We start from the raw sequence: 17,197 nt of genomic DNA, 5'->3' as shown, positions 1-17,197 counted from the left end.
CTTCCCTCCCTTGGCGGGTCCTCAGCTCCAGCACAGGAGGAACGACACAACTACACAGGAGTCAGCTGGAGGCCCTCTGCTCCTCCCTGTCCAACAGACAGCTGCATCTTCCTGGGCAGCACCAGCCAGTATTATCTCCCCCCGTGCCTGGAACAGTCCCTACCACAGAACAGGTGCTTCAAAAGTGATTCTATAAATGCATGCATGCACGCATGAATGACCGAAGGATGGAAGGAAGAAATGCCAGGGGATGCTGTGGTTCTGAGAAACATATTTTCCTCTGATCTATAGTTAGCTTTGTTCCTTTGGGTGGCTGGAGTTGGAGACAATGGGACATGACAATAGGCCATCAATCGTTTTTCAGCTACAATAAAGGACTTTGGTAGAACAGCTCCCTCTATTTGCCTCTTTTGCCCCAAACCCGGTCAGGATTCCAGCCAGAGGCTTTTCTTGTCTTCCCCTAAAGGCATTTCTCAAAGCTATTTCAAACCTCCAGTTGGAAGTAGCGGAGATTGATTACTCAGGGAGCACAATTTTCAGATCTTTATATCCAACAGAACCTAGAATCACACCAGCAGCTCCAGGAGAAAAGGCCCTCTCTGAAGGGCCATGGCCTTTGTTTTGCCTGACTAGGGGTGATAAAGGGGACAAGAAGGGACCAGAAAGCTGGGCTCATGAACGAATAGAGCCTGATGGGGAAGTTAAAGCTGCAGCTCTTGATACAGGCTCAACGGGACTGACCCTGAGTTTGCTTGGCGACACTGAGGTTTTATAGCTATGCGCTGATAGTTTGGGGGAGCAGGGAGATACATGTTGTTATTGCAATCGAAATACTTTAGCTGCATGTGCCCGACTTTTGGTAATGGCTTTTGTTTTTGTAGGAAGGTGGCTGGAGTGTTACAGCACAGGAGACTGATTCCAGAAGCCACCTTTCAATACCATCTGAGCACCCGAGCCATGAGGACCTTGGGGCCCCTAACTCAGTGGCTACACAACCTCTCGCCAGCCTGGCCCAGGGCCTGGACACAAGTCTCGAAGGCCAGGCAGCCGGTGGATACCCACCACGGCTGGACACCTCCCCTCCCAGAGCTCCAGCCCTGCAGGACAACCAAGAGGCAGAGGTTTGAGGAAAGACGGACCAGCTTCTATGGGACACCCAAGGTGGGGTGCAAAGTCAAAGTCACTACTTCATAAGGAGCAAACCAAAGAAAGGACCGATTCCAATGGGCCAAGATTTGTGAGGTTGGTGACCTTGAAGGCGGCAAACGAAGGTATAGGACACCCCAGCCAAAACCACTGAGCCAGGCAGAAGCACCTCAGATGCCCCATCCTACAGGGAATTTAGGGGTGCCCGACAGCCTGCACCAGTCCTCTGCCCACCCTGGGAGCTTCGTTGCCTCCTGGGAATTATCAGCTGTCCCTCCAGGTGGGACACTCGTTAAACCCCTCTCCCTGTACGACCCTCATGGGGAATGATCCTCTTGGATCAAGTGGCCTTCTGCAGAGCTGCCTAGAGCTGCCCCAGACGACTGATGAGGGAATCATAGGCAAGTTGGAGCCCAGACTCTCCCAAACCCTTTTACCAGAACCTCTCTTCGTTAATCTGCTTTACGCACTGGCTGTGTTTGAAAGAACGGTTCTGCAGGCCAACAAAAGTTTGAGAATCAAGTTGGAAACCACTGAGCTGGATGACTTTTTTTTTTTAAGATTTATGTATTTATTTCTCTCCCCTTCCCCCCACCGGCCCAGTTGTCTGTTCTCTGTTTCTATTTGCTGCATGTTCTTTGTCCGCTTCAGTTGTTGTCAGCGGCACAGGAATCCGTGTTTCTTTTTGTTGTGTCAGCTCTCCATGTATGTGGCACCATTCCTGGGCAGGCTACACTTTCTTTCACGCTGGGCGGTTCTCCTTATGGGGCGCTCCCCTACGCAGGGACACCCCTGCGTGGCCCGGCACTCCTTGCATGCATCAGCACTGCGCATGGGCCACCTCCACATGAGTCAAGGAAGCCCGGGGTTTGAACTGCGGACCTCCCATGTGGTAGATGGATGCCCTAACCACTGGGCCAAGTCTGCTTCCCGAGCTGGATGACTTGAGGACTCCACCTCCCCCAAAAATTCGAAGATGAGATGACTAGCGACCATCAAAAGCAAACTGATCATCAACAGTCCACAATCTGGCATTCAATTAAACTGTATTACACCTTAATATTCACTGTGTTTTTTGGCCACCACCTTGGGGAGTCCCTTTCCCAAGTCTCAGTCCTAGTGGTATAGATGGAGGTGCTCCTGGTGCCCCCCACCCCAAGCCTAGCTGATATGCATGGTCAATGGCTTTGGGGTAGGGCTTGGTCCTGGCTGGTCTACTAGGGGTCAACCTCAGGACCTCTCCTTGGAATCAGAAAGAGGCTGCTCTTGTTTTCAGTGCCACTGAGTCAGGAGGGGGGAGGCCTGAGGAGCTGGAGATACCTCTGCCCCTGCACAAGTGGCTGCACGGGTGGTGATGGGCTTTAAGGAGACAGACTGAGGGCAGTGTCCTTGGAGGCCCTTGAGAGCCATGCTTGCAGCCAGCCTGATTGCTGCACCTCTCAATTCCTTGAGCCAATGACTCCCCTTTTTCAGCTTGCCAATTTGAGCTGAGTCTCTACGTAGATAGCAAATTAACTGAGGACCTACTATGTGTCAGGCAACCAAAACCAAGTTGGCAGCTTCATCTTCCAACAAGATTAGACATTCCCTGAAAACAGGAAACACACACCGTCCACACCCCCAATACCCTAAAACACACTGGCTCCAGAACACAGTAGGTGTGGCATTAAGACCTGCTGGCGTCACATGTGCCCTCTCACTTCCGACTTGAAATGGACGAGAGCAGGTTCCTGGTATGTCCCAAGCACATACCAGGAGCACATGGGCAGCCAGCTTGAAGAAGAACCCGGGGTTTTCATCTCCCTCCTGGGACCTTGAGGTCCTGCTCCATGAGCTTCCAGGGTCCCCAAAACAGTAAGCCAATGGGAGCTGTGGCCGCTCCCGGGAAAGGTAAGAGAAACCAGGACCCAGCCTGGGGGAGCCGCCCCAACCATTTCCTCTCCAGAGCAGTCTCCAAGAGCTCAGCCCGGCAGCGCTGGCAGCAGAAGACACCAGTGAAATCAAGCACCATACCTGGCTTCCACTCTGGCCCATGCCTGGTCAACCTGGGAAGCACACTGATTCAGAAAATCATCCAGCTGGGAGCTAGCTGGTGGGAAAGAAGTAAAAATTTCCCCTCACTTGGGTGCATTCTCAGAAACCTCAAGCCATGCCGCCAGACACATTTTTCCCATGGAAATCGAAAGAAATGTGGATTCGTCCCACTCTGATCCCTGCCTTCTATATTGTGAGATGTGTTTCCCAGTTTTGGACAGACGTACAGGCCCAAATACGTGCCAGCGGTGTTTGCTCTACTAATCGAGTCAAGGGGTAAATTCTGCAGCCTGCAGGCGTCACAGGTGGTGAACAACAGCACAGCATCTGAAAAACCACTTCCCTCCACACCACCGCCAGGAGCCCAGGGCACAGGGGCCCAAGTCCAGACCCAAGAACCATGGTCTCATCGCAGCAGGCTGGCTTCCCAGGTGCCTGCCCCTGGGGACCACGGAGGGCAGAGATCAGGCACTGCAGGGAAGGGGTCAACACCGGCCTCGGCCAGGCAGACATGGGCTGGGTGTCACCGACCCTGCTCATCCACTTCCCGCCGCCAGCGGCAGCCCATAAGCAGACACACACACAGTCAGCATCTTCCCCAGGTTGCTGTGAGCGACAGATCTGGAAAATTGACGACATTTTAAATGCACAAGGGAAAATGACTATTTAAACACCACCTACAAGACTTCACCTTACAAGTCAAAGCATTCCATTGTGCAATGAACACCTTCTGAGTTACCTTTCATTTAAGTAAACAGTGCCAGTCTCCCACAAGCCCAGAAGGATCCCTGCGTGTCGTATATGCTTCATAAACAGTGTTGAATGAATGAACCGTCTCATTCTTCTCTAAACTACCCCTTCCACGTCAACACACTTTCACTGAAAACCTCCTGTGTGCCCAGCACAGTGCACAGAACTTTTATTTTTGCTGTCTCTCTGAAAGACATTTACTACCTTATTGTGGTCACCTCTTTCCCTTAAGAGAGGCTCTAGCCTCCTTGGAGAAAACATCAGCAAATGTTACAATTGAGCACCTACTGTACGTAGGCACAGGCACCGCCAAGACTGCCCTGGGGAGAGAGGGAGGAATGAGACCCCAAACCTTGACCTCAAGGAATGCACACCCCCACCCCCAGCACAGTGGGTTGGCAAACTTCTTGATCTCTGCCAACCTGGTGGATTAAAAATGGTATCGCATGACAATTAAATGCAACACCTGATCCTGGATAGGATCTAATAAGTGAGGAGGAAAGGCTAAAAAGGACATTGTTGGAGCATATGAAAAAAATTGGAATATAGACTCTAAGCTTTATTTCAATGTTAAATTTCTTGAACTTGATAACTGCACTGAAGGCAGCACATATCCTTGTTTTTAGGAAACGTACATGGAAGTATTAAGTGTAGAAAGAAAATGACATATACAGCCCACACTCAAATGTGCAGAAAATAGGTTGATGGACAGACAGTTAAATCAATGAATAGACAGATGGATTGACAGAATAATAAGGCAAATGTGGCAAAACACTAAAGTGGATGGATCCACTTATCTGGGGGCATGAGGATATGTTGGAGTTCTCTGTCCTGTAACTTTGAAATTATTTCAAAATAAAATATTTTTAAGCACGATGGATCTCCTTGTGGCATAAATTGACAGCACTCTTATTATAAAAGGGGGGTTTCAATCTTCTTATATGTTTGAGATCTCACTTTTATTCTTTTTTCTTGTCCCATTCTGTTCTTTGCACATGAGAGACATTCAAAATCTCGAGTGAGCAGCATGCTGCCAGCCAGTCAGAGCGGGCCCTGGCCTTGAGCAGGGCAGGCATCTCATGCAGGCCGGTCAAGCATCAGCCCGGTCAAGCATCAGCCCGGCCTTCGCCGCATTTTTATGTTGATTTATTGGTCATTTTCTTAGTGTTTGCAGGGCTTCTCACACATTAAGAAAAACAGCTTTTTGTCTGTGCTCTGTGTCTCTGGGCGTGATTTATTGTGCTTTTTGCAATGCAGAAGTTTTTTACTTGGATGCAGTAGAATGTTTCAGTCTTTTGTTTTATGGCTTCTGGACTTGGGGTTATATTTAGAAAGGCCTTCCCCGCTCTGAAATGACTCAATAAATAAATAAATAACTCGCCTATGTTTTCTTTTCATATTTTTAAGTTTTTGCTTTTTATGTTTGGACTTCTGATCCATTTGGGATTTATTTTGACATTAGGTGGGAGGGAGGGATGCAATTCCTTTTTTTCACTATGGTTACCCCTTCATCTCAACCCCAGTCACTGAGTAATTCACCTGTCCTCCACCGATGTACAGTGACGCTTTTCTCCTAGCCTAAGTTTCCAGCAGTACGTGTCCGTTTCTGGTCCATCTTTTCCATTCCACTGGCCCGTCTGTCTCTTCCTGCACAGTCCCACTCCACTCTAATTCCTGCAGCTTCAGGATATGTTTTAAATCTGCTATGGTGACTGTCTCCAGCTCCTTATTCCTCATTTTTAGAATTTTCCTTCCTGTCCTTGCATGCTTATTTTTCCTTGTCCATTTCTAAACAAGTCCTATTGTTACTTTTATTGGCGAGGTCAGTAGGTGAATGTCCGACAATAAATCTTTCCTCCCAAAACTAAGGTCTGCCTCCTCACATATTTCTTCTCTTCTGTGTCCTCCAGCATTTTATTCTGTTGTCTTCCTCCTACACTTGCATGCGCCTTCCTGGGTTTGTTCCCTGGTTTTTACGCCTTCCATGACTGGCACAGTTGGGGCCATCTCTTGCTCCATGTTTCCTATCTGGATGCCGTGTGCGTGCCGGACAACCCTTGGTGGGGGTATTATCTGTGTCAGGCCTCCAGGCCTTTGGCACCCGGTGACAAGGGCTGTGCCCCACATGGGCAGAGGGAGCTCCTGTCACGCACCTGTGCATGGGCAGCTCAGCACCCCGTGGCTGGGCAGGGCCCCGCTTTGCATTGCCCAACTGGAGCCAGCAAAAGGGGCACCCCAAGCCAACAAGGCAGGGAGGCCCCCACCATGCTGTCGAGTGCGAAAGGGGCCTGAGCTGGCAGACAAAGGTGAGCGGCAGGAAGAGTAAGGATGGCCAAGCTGCCACCTGCACGCCGCCCGGCCCTGTCACTGGGGCTCACGGGCCACTCCAGCCACAGCTGAACAAACCAGGGTGTAATTAACTCCCCACCCGGCTCTTCCCATGGCAGCCTCCCACCTCTGCCAGAAAAAGAAGGTCTGCCTTACCGAAGGAAACGTTCCTTGGACCCAATCTGTGCAAGGAGGTGGTGGCAGGGTGGATAGCAAAACTCATCTGCAGGGAACACATTTTTTGTTGCTATTTGAACAGATCTCCCTCTCTCTGTTTTTTTAGGCTGAGCATTCATAAAAGCTGGTCCTGCCTGGAGCTGAGTTGGAAATTGTTCACAGGCCCCAACCACCTTCTCAGCACAAACTGTTCGGACCCCTAGGCTCCGCTGCTTTACTCGCAAGCTCTGTGACCTAGTGCTCTGAGCCTCAGTTGTCCAATGTCTAAAACGGGGCACATTCACTCAATCAACAAGTACACACTGGACTAGGATATGTAGGAAGCAACGTGGCTCTTGACCTCATGGAGCTCAGGTGGACAACGGCCATGATAAAAATAATACCCAGAAAATCTACAGGAGCTGATGCGCGCCGTGGAGTCCGTGGGGGAGCAGAGGGCCATGAGGGGCGGGTTCTGGGCAGAGGACCCCAGAGCACCTGAGACGCAGCCAAAGCTCAATGCACAAAGTGGACCAGGGCTGCGGCACACACCACGGCGTGGAGAAGGGAGGACCTGCCTGGCAACCGTGGCCAGCATCAGGCTGCAACGCCCTCACGGGCGGCTGGTCCCGCTCTGCACCTCTGTACCCTGTGAGGAGCCCAGCTGGAGACCAGGGAACGGCTACCGAAGGGAAGAAATGAACACTTGCTCCCCCCGGGTCCTGAGGGCAAAACCTTCCCTCCACGGAGCAAGTGCCAGAGCTCAAGCTGGAAAACGCAGTCTTTCCACAGGGACTCACCTGCCTCCCCCCACTTAGACTGAAAAGCCAAGCCACACTGGAAGAGCTCAGGGACCTTCACAAGCCATCAGGGCTCCAGCCCTTGGACCCACCCACACCACATAAGCTCTGCAGACAGCCCGCCGCTGGCACACGGGGGCGTGCTGGGGAGACCGGTCAAAACACACAGCAGTGTGTTAGGAAGCAGCCAGCCTCATTCATCTGGCCACATCCATGGTCAGCCTAAATCACAGAGAGCAGCAAAAGGTGGGCTGTGTACCAGGAAGCAGAAATCTGAATCTGGACCAAAGGCCCCCAGGTGACTGACCTCGGGAAGCACATCAAAAATTCATGTGGTCCATTGGTTCATCAAAACTCTTGTACCTGCTTCCATGCGGCCCCAGGCAGTTTCTGGAGATATTTTCTAAAGTAGGCATGGTCCTCCCAACTCCTAGAAGATGATGGAAAACACACCCTGCGACCACTCACAGAACCCAAATTGGCTTGGCCAACACTTCGCAAATCGTGTCAAGGCAAAAGTTTCCGCTCCTTCCCTGTTCTGGCACTACTGAGTCAGTGGGACCTGAATTAACGGGACTTCTACCTATAACCAAAAATTCAGGCAGCCACCAGCTATCCTCTGACCATTTCCCAACTTAGTGCCTACAAGAAATGCCTCTGTTCGGAATGGACAGGTCCATCAGGCCTGGCAAGCCAGCCCTTCTCTGCCTCACTGAAAAAATCCTGCTCTACTGGAAGATTGGTCTAAATGTAATTTTTTAAGGGAGAGTCCAAATGCAGTACCTACTATCACAAATATTGCAGTAGAGTTTCCCATATTTGCGGAAATCGCAGGGGTCAGCACATCCAGAGTGCTAAGGGATAAGCCTCGCCCTGGAAAAACCAACCTCTCCTGCCAGGTAAGTATAAATGTATTATTTTTATAGTATCTGGACACAGTACTGCAACCCAACTTTTATGCCCTTGAGTACTACTGTTTAAAAGAAGGAGGGTTCCAAAAATATGAGAACGGAAGCCATACAATAACATGGGAATCCATTCAGAAAATGCTAAGTGGCAAACACAGAATACAAATCAATATATGCTCGCGACTCCAGGCACATAGACAGTTGTCATTTGTTACCCCTGGACAGGGGCTGGAGGGAGACCAAGACCAACCAAATGGTGCTGGGGCGTGAGAATCAACAGAGTGGGTTGGCTGGGCTCTTGTTTGTTTCGTTTTGTGTCACACAGATGCCGAAGCTTAATGCCCAGTGGGTTTGACATTGGTCGCAAATGAGAGGGAGGGAGATGACCGGGACTTGATGGGGTCATCTGAGTTATTCAAGTCTGTGTTTCAGCAGCTTCTCCTGGGCCCAGGACTGCCACTCCTGCAGAGAAGCAGTGGGGAAGGGGCCTTCCCAAGCCCCCCACTTCAGTGCAGAGAGGCCCTGGTATCCCAGGGTGGGCACAAGGGCAAATACCATTGCCACCACCCTGGCACGAGGTCCTCCACCTCAGAAAGTCCCCAGTCCTCACGCTGACAAGTTTCCAGAAAGGCTCACTTCGTTGGGTTCATGGAAGTCAAAAGTGTGACACGGAAGCTCAAGAAGATCAGAGAAAAACAGCACAAACACGCTAAGCAGAAATATCAGTGGAAGGCGGCGTGTGCTCTGAGGATAGTTTCACAGACTTGGGGCACTGCTCTCCCGGATTCTGCTGGAGCAAGGAATGCTTCCCGCCCCAAGTGCCACAGGAAGACCCAGAAGGAGCCAAGGGGTCACTCTGCAAAGGCAGTTCTCAAGAAGAACCACATTCCAGATCATCCCTCACATGATCGCATCCCACCACACCCCACCACACAGCCCCTTCCAAACACCGACCCATGTGGACGGGCCACACGCGCAGGACGGGCTGACCTCTCCAGGACACACCTGCTTCGGGAGGGAAGAGCTGCCTCCACGTTCCAGCAGCGACAGCCAGTAGGAGGGGCAGAAAAGACGCCCTGCCCTCAGGCCACACGCTCACACCAGCAGGGAGGGCCCCTCCGGCTGGCAAAGCTATCCCCTACACCAGAGGCGCGTGTTCCTTAGAACACGCCTGCCAAGCACCGCAGCCCACCCAGCTAGCCTGGGCCCTCTCCGAATCGCTCCTTGAGTGGCCGTCAAGGAGCCATTGTTTCCTCCAAAGCGCATGTTCCTGGAAGGTAGCAGTGTCCACCTACAGCGTCCCCAGCGCCTCTTACCTGTTGGTGACTTCTGTCAAGCAGACCCATAAAAACCTGGACAGAAGGGCCTGCTAGCAAATCATGGCATCGGTGTCTTAGAGCACACCCCAATTTTCAATCATCCTATGCCAAAGCCCAGTGTATAAAACAGACTTTTTAAGGTGACTAGGTCGGGTTGGGGTGGGCGTCTGAGCCCCCTCAGGCTAACAGGCCCCAATCCTCACACACAAACACACAAACACACACGAGAGTCCAAGAGACACCTCTGGGACACAGTTTGAAAATCAATGCACCATGGAAGGGTGTGGAGAGGTCCTAATGGGATTGCTTTGAATAATACGTACACAAGCCCCAGGAGTTCATCCTGCCACTGGACAGCCCTCAGAACCTAAGACCTGGGAGAAAAGAACTCCTCCTAAGTCTCCCCTATGTCAGGAAAACTCTCCCAGGCCGGGATACACCTTTATGGGAGGTAAGGAATTTCTCAGGGATGCCAGTTAGGCAAGGCTGTTGCCTGTACTCTTTCAAGGAATTTCTGGCTCCCTTCCAATGCTCCAGGATTTGGGGGTCCTCGCGGCTCCTTTGTCCCCATGGAAGTCGTTAGCGGGGTCCTCTTAGAAGCCAGGCAGGAGGCCTGGAGGATACCATCAGCCTTGAGCAGGATAGCGGAGACCCCACAAATGGGGCTGCCTGGAACTCCAGCCCACGTCCAAGCTGGTGAGAAGAGCCCACCCCTGGACAAGGCCTACCCAGGCCCCGAGCACAGTTAGCCACCGTTTCTCATTTCCCACACCGAGTCCCACAGGCAGTCCCCAAACTTGGAAATCTCGTTTCCCATTTTTCCTTCTCTACCTAGAAACATTGACTTTTGCTACCATTCTCAAAAGTGTGTCTGAAAGGCATGAAAGTCTCCTTGATTCTGAAGATCTGGAGGCAAGGGTGGCTCAAGTTACGGTGGGAAGTGATCGCATTCCAAGTGCCTCAGAGACACAACAAAGCACTGCACGGAGGTCCTGGGCAGCCCTGCTTTAGCAAGTAGACGAGAGTGGCATGGTTTGCATTGAGAAAATAAAGAGATTAGCTTTTCATAAGAAGCCCAGTTTACTGATTTGTTTTTAAAGCAATGACATTTTTTTTTCCTCTAACAGTTAAGATTCTACCTCAATTCTTGGCTAAATCAAGAAATAGACCAGTGTCTATTCTTCTCCCAAGTGGAATGAGGGTCAGCTGCCCCTGTCCTAAAAAGGTTTCCTGGCTCAGGCCCCAAAGTGTGGTGGGACCACTGGGTCAACCACTCACCTTTCTATCTTGAAGCCTTAGTATTTCCCTCTGGGAAACAAGAGGACTGGAAAAGTTGTCCCATGAGATCCTTCTGATTCTAACTATAGAATTACAAATGAACCATGGCCTCTGCCTCTGGTTGAAATATTAATACTACAAATTCTAAATGACTAGAATCTTAATCACTGAGTCCCAAATAGTTCAAAACCACAAGAAAAGTCCTCTTGGTATCTTTCTGATGTCTCCCTCAGAGTTCGAGAAAGAAGACTTGGTCTAGCCAGAGCTGGTCAGGCATGGATGTCACTAAAGGGAAAGTCATAGCCATTCCCACAAATGCTTAGGTTTCTAACTTCCAAGGGGGCATGAGGGGCAGGAAGAGCGAGAGCTTTGAGTCTCAACCTACTTCCTTCCAGAAAATTTCCCCCAAAACAGGAGCTAACTTTAACAGATTACAGGTCTCCTTTAAAACGATGGTCTGAAATTTTAGTCCCTCTCACCACAAACTAGCATCCAAAGGATTTTATCAACAACCATCATGGAGAAGGATGTCTTGGGATGGCTGTGTAAACTTGGAACTCCCTGTCTACGAATCTCAGAACTGGAAATGCATCTACCCCTCTTTTTCAAGCATGGTAGCCACATCCCAGAAAATAAGCATGGCCCACCCAAGCCATCCCACTGTGCCCCACAAACCCCAGACACACTCATGATTCATGAAGTCTTAAATTGCTCCTGCTATTTAAGGAGGCACTCAGAGACACTGAGGAAATGCAGATTAGGGCTACAGGCAGTCTAGCCAGCACTTCAGCTCCCCAGCCACTCTTCGCCTCCTACTCAAGCACTCTCCTTGGGCCTCTGAAACTCCCCTGTCCCATCACAAACCCTGCCTCTGAGCTCACTCCTTCACACATCTTTCCACACTTAAGCGTTTAACTTTGTGCTAACAACCTCTTAATTGCTGGGTTTCCAAAACGCCTTCCAGAAATCCGGGGTACAAGCCCACCCACTACAGCTTACATACTACGGCTCGTTAGGTGGGTGGCAGGACCGGGAGCCTCTGCCTTGTTGGAAAGCCGTATGCCTTTATTTCTTTAATTTTATTTAACAAGCAGCTACTGGGTACCCAAGACACCACAATAAAATGACATTAACTGTAAAATTACATTATTAATTCTTTAATCTCACTCGAGGCTTCAAGCTGTTGCTATGTCCAATTATCCGTGTAACCACCTGTCAGAATATCCCGGCACTATTTAGCATTACCTCCAGGACAGCGGTGGGCCCGGTGGTCCGTCAGGTCCGCCAGAGACTCGAAGTCCTGCTGACAGTGATCGCAGGTGTAAATTGACTCATCCTCCATGTCTTCATCGTCCTCATTTCTCTCCTCTTGACTTGTCACGCTGTTCCTGTCTTCCAGCGCACGGCCGGCTTTCCGATCACACTCCGGCTCTCCTTCTAGGCCTCCTGCCAACAGAAAGAATACAGTCCGTGTCAGCTGATGGGGTCTCAGAAAAGGGTTTTTAAAGAACTGCCCAGCATTTGTTAAGATACATTTAATTACTCTACCTCCCAGGGTCCATTATCCCTGACACCTCTTGGTATATTAATATATATTTTCTTACGGCATGCAGTGCCATAATTCTCAACTAGATTCTTTAATTCTCAGTGCAAATCTTTGAGGGGGATTTCCTGTCACCTTCCTTCCGTGCATGGACACTGAGGGTCATGGCCCACGAGGGAGGAGAAATGTCTTAGCACCAAGTCTCCTAAAAACCAAACTCTGGTCCACGTATCTCCCAAGCCTCCATCCGTTTTTCCAATGATACTAATGCACCAAAACTATTGGCTTTTCCACAAAGTCTTTGAATTTAGAGCTGGGAGATCTCAGTCACATTCACCTTCCACACAAGACTCCCGACGTGGTGATGTCAGCTTGGTTCTTCGCAAAGATGTCAGGATTCTGGGATAAAGGAAGCACATGTGCTTGAAGGTCTGTGAAAGGCCAAATCATGAGCTTAAAAAGCACATGAGCCTTCACTCTGAACCCGGTATCAGCCCAGAGTGTGAAAAAGGACCCTGGAATCCTTCCACCAGCTTCTTTCAAATACCTCCACTCTGCTCAGCACTGTGCCAAGCACCTAGTCTGTACAGAAAAGTGAGTTAATGACCATGATGGGAAGTCTTGCATCTAGGTAGGGTTCTTTACTCCTTCCAAGCCACGATGACACAGCCATGCCCCCATTTCACTTTCACACACATGCTAGCGCTAAGGGGGCTCAAGAGAGCATGCGGTCTTGGCCCCCCTGCTCATAGAAAGGGACAGAGCTTGTCCCATGTTGCAGAGAAGGCACTTGGCATCCAGCCAGGGGGAGCTACATCCCCAGCACTCTACAGATGCTTAACTCAATATCCTGACACCCTGTCCCGTGTGCTTTCCTGCACATCTGTGGGAAATGGAATGCAGCCTCAATCTTAAAGATTAATGGGGCACATCAAGCACTTGTAAATCAAAGTGCAAGAAAAGCACTGTAAATATAATACACAGAATATATCAGCAATCCTAATAAATGTCAGTGGGTTAAACTCGTCCATTAAAATACAGAGACTCTTGGACTGGAAAATCAAAGTGCATGTTGTGTATTCCCACATTCTGTCTGGGAAAATGGATCTATCAGTCCAGAAACTAGCATCACTGATTTAAAAATCAAAGAAAGAGAGCTCTGTTACATCTAAAAACATTTAAGCAAACATTTATTCATATGCAAAAGTGTGTGTATGTAACATTGCAGTTACAGAAAAAGGCTTCAGCATACAACCTGCAAACCCCCAAGGGCTGGTACCAGAGCAAGAAAGAAAGAAACGAAGCTAAGAATGCATTTGATTCAAGGTGGAAACCACAGTCCTATAAATATTTCAATTTAGAAATAGATAATGTTATAAGGGCTCTATTTCTCCCATCCACACAGAACATGCACTTCCAAGCACCCGACACCAAGAAACTGGGATCACAAATCAGCTCATTGGAAAGCCAGCGGCCGCCTTCCGAGACAGGGACATCGCATGACATGCCGCTTGGAGCTGCGCGGAGGCAGTAAAAATCAATGTTTCCATTTGTGGCCCATCAAAACATCTCTCTTCTTACCAATTAAGGGATGTACAGTTTTTAGGTTCTTTTATTATCAGAACATGCCAACTCCCAGCAATACAGAAATCCCATTAAAAGCCAGGCACCATATTTATCTCAGGAAATCTGATCTGCCTCGGTGGCGAGGGCAAGATAGAAAGCAAAGAAAAGAGAAATATCATTTGGAGACTTCAATATTATAAGTCATCACACAACCACGGTTACACAGTCACATGCCCTCCTCTGAAATTCCAGGTTGCAGTCTCTTCCCTTAATAAAAAAAAAATGTTCTTTAGAGGGAAGAAAGAACGGTAATTCCAACTTTATCTACTATACCAGCTCTCCAGATAATAAGTTACTTTCAGCACCACTCTCGTGCTATTTTACTTAACACACAATTTAATAGACATATTTAAATTATTCCCCTGTTATTTTTTGCCATATTTACTTGGCAGCACTTTCCATAATAGCTCATCTAATCCACAACTGGAACCACAAACATTACAGTGCATTTGATCTCTTTAAGTCTGGTACATCCTGTTGACTCGGGAGTAGATAAATCAGAATGTCAACTCTCGGGTTTTTATAAGGCAAAAACCCATAAAGTCATCCAAGAGTATAAATCTGTTTTAAGGAACTGTCACCTCCCCTGCCGCTGTCTACTAATGGGAAGGCAGGGTGGCTGTCCAGAGAGAGGAGGGGTGAGGGGCGGGGGTGGGAGGACAGGAGGGCAGGGGCCGTGGCTGGAAGCTCAGGGCAGGCCGCGGCGCGGGCCTTCCCATCTGGGGTCACGTGGGAGTCCGCACAAACCGGCCAGCCTGCCCGCGGGAAGATGAAGCCAGGAGAAGAGACCAAGTGGCCTAAAGAAGTTCTGGGGAGCAGAGCTGCCCCGAATCCCCAGTCCCCAAGGTCCCCCGTGCTGCTTCAATAGAATCACGACATCTGGGACAGGAATCCCTCCGTCGCAGGCAGCTCTTTGCACTGTACGAGGAATTTTCGTGCCCCAGCAGTACTTGAGGCTCACAATTAAAAGTTGGAGCAAATGGTGTTATTTTTCCACTTGCAGATGGGAAAGCTGAGGCTCCGAGGCCTCACCCAGGCAGGGAAAAGCAGCACGCCCCTCCCCCAGGCCTGGCCGGGAACCCCCAAGCCCTCAGCACTCCGAGACCCCGAGGTCGAGCTCTGAAAACAGAGCGTGGAGGGCACCGGTCTTCCTGGAGCACAGTCCAGGGTCTCCTCTCTCCAGGGCCCACCCCAGGCCCCGCGGAAGTGGCCCGAGGGAGCACCCACGCCTGTTTCAGGCGCCCCTCCAGGCAACTGGCGTGCGGCCTGGGCCTGACCTGTCCTGACCCACAGGGCCCTCAATGACCGAAGGGCCCGAGGAGCAAAGCCAGCAGGCTGGGGAGGAGGCAGGGCTGGCTCTGTCTTCTGCTGAGGCCTCTGGGCTGGCCAGGACTTCCCAAAATAGGGCTGCTGGCTCCTTTCTCCAGCCCTCCTGGGGGTGTATGGAGCAGCTTGAAGCTCCAAGTGAAAGGACATCAGCTCTCGGACCTCTGCCTGGCAGCCCGGGCCTGGGGGTGGGCAACCGGATTGGCCTCTCCGTCCAGGGACAAAAGCTCCCTCCATCGCCACCTGCATGCTCTGCCCTGGACAACTCACAACACAGCTGCTTGCCCATCGCCGCTCTTCCATCCTTTTGCCCAGGCGCCCAGCAAGAGCAGTTGGCACTGTTTATTGAGCACTTGCTGTATACCAGGCACCTCCTGACCTCCTCTCACACATAACCTCCCAACCAGGGAGCCTTATGGGGGGCATCATCACTCCCCCATCCCACAGCGAGAGGTGACGAAGCCTAAGAAAGGTCACCCAGAGAAGGCAGGGCCATGCGTCAAGCTCAGATAAGGCTGACTCCAACGTTCTCAACCACTGTGTGCCAGTCTCCCCACAGCACAGACTCAATGAAAACAACTTGGAATCTGTACACCCCTTCAAAGGCATACGTGGGTCCATGCTGCCACTCACAAGGTCCGCACGGCCTTGGCCGCCCTCTCTGACCTCACTCACCTCTAGCGCTACACAGACCTTCTTCCAATTCCATGAACTGCCAACTTCGCCCCCAAGGGCTTCCCGCCCTGTTCTCCTGCCAGGAAGGTGTTCCCCTTAACGCTTCACCCACCTCACAGGGCCCAGCCGGCAGGCTCAGCCCCCGAGGCATTTAGGGTCCCCACCCTTCGTCCCTGGCTCCCTCCCTGGCCTTCAGAGAACACGGCGTGCGTCCTGCTTTTGTGGCCTCATTTATTTGCTCTCTGTCCCCTATGCCAGGATGTATTTTCCAAAGACGGCGGTAACAATCCCTCCCATCCCACCTGCTTTTCTGTATGGAGACCTTGCACATTCCAAATCCATCAAGAAGAGGGGTCGATTCCCCTCCACAGTTCCCCTCTGGGCTGGCTTTGGTGGCTTGCTGGACCAATAGAATATGGCGGAAATGATGTTCTGGGACTTCAGAGGCTGGGTCAGAAGGCTCAGCTTCCACCTGCACCTCCTGGTCTCTTGGGACGTTCCCCCTTGGAACCCAACTACTGGACCACGAGAAGCCCAAGCCACATGGAGAGTTGGCCCCAGCTGAGCTCCCAGTGGCCAGCACCCATGGGAGTGAGCCACCATGGACATCCAGCCCAGTGGGCCTGTGGATGGCCACAGCCCCAACCAGCATCTGACCGCAACTGCATGAGAGATCCCAACTGAGCCCAGTCAGCCCACGGAACCATGGAAAATAATCATTGCTGCTGCACACCATGAAGCTTTGGGCAATAAGAACTAGAACATCCCCCACCAGACTGGAAGCTCATGAAGGCAAGGACCATATTTGGTTTTGCTCAGTACCATCTCCCTGGGCCCTGGGACAATAGGGCTCAATAAATGAATGAATGAAAGAATTGGCTTCAGAGAAGCAGATCTCTGAATATCCACACCTTTAGGGTGGTTCCAAGGTCATTCATTGTCTGATGATAAGTATTAGGTTGAACCATATGACGCTGCCAGTTTTGTAGGTCAAAGGAGTCAAATACTGGCAATCTCAAATGGGTCAACCTCAGGGATGATGGGGCCACGCTGATCTTCCAGCGTCTTCCCCAAATCAGGAGGCAGAGGACACGCCCACGCCAGTAAACCCCACTACAACACACCCACTGTACCCCAGAATCTCCGAGCCCAAGATATGGGTGTAAGGGAGCTTGCTGTGAGCAGAGAGAGTCAGTAACAAAAGCCTTCATTGTTTTTCACTAGAAAGCAGTGCATTTCCCCAGCCCCAGCCTCACCAGCCCGCTGTACCACTGCCCCTGGGAAGGGGCTTCCATTCAGATGACAGTC

The 17,197-nt window shown here is 50.7% G+C and overlaps 1 protein-coding gene and 1 pseudogene across 2 annotated transcripts in view; both read right to left on the bottom strand.

The window, feature by feature from the left end:
• Positions 1-17,197, bottom strand: part of ZNF423 (zinc finger protein 423) — a 327,078-nt gene that overhangs the window by 209,471 nt on the left and 100,410 nt on the right. For both annotated transcript variants that reach the window (XM_058280049.2, XM_058280050.1), the window contains one exon: positions 11,965-12,165. In XM_058280049.2, coding sequence (XP_058136032.1) covers positions 11,965-12,165 — 201 coding nt within the window. The remainder of the gene's footprint in view (positions 1-11,964; positions 12,166-17,197) is intronic.
• LOC111761633 (U1 spliceosomal RNA) lies at positions 7,974-8,121 on the bottom strand (annotated as a pseudogene).

Source organism: Dasypus novemcinctus, chromosome 18, assembly GCF_030445035.2.
Source record: "Dasypus novemcinctus isolate mDasNov1 chromosome 18, mDasNov1.1.hap2, whole genome shotgun sequence".
In the NCBI taxonomy this organism is placed as follows: domain Eukaryota; kingdom Metazoa; phylum Chordata; class Mammalia; order Cingulata; family Dasypodidae; genus Dasypus; species Dasypus novemcinctus.
The sequence above is the reverse complement of the archived record's forward strand: the minus strand, read 5'-3'. Positions and strand labels throughout refer to the sequence as shown.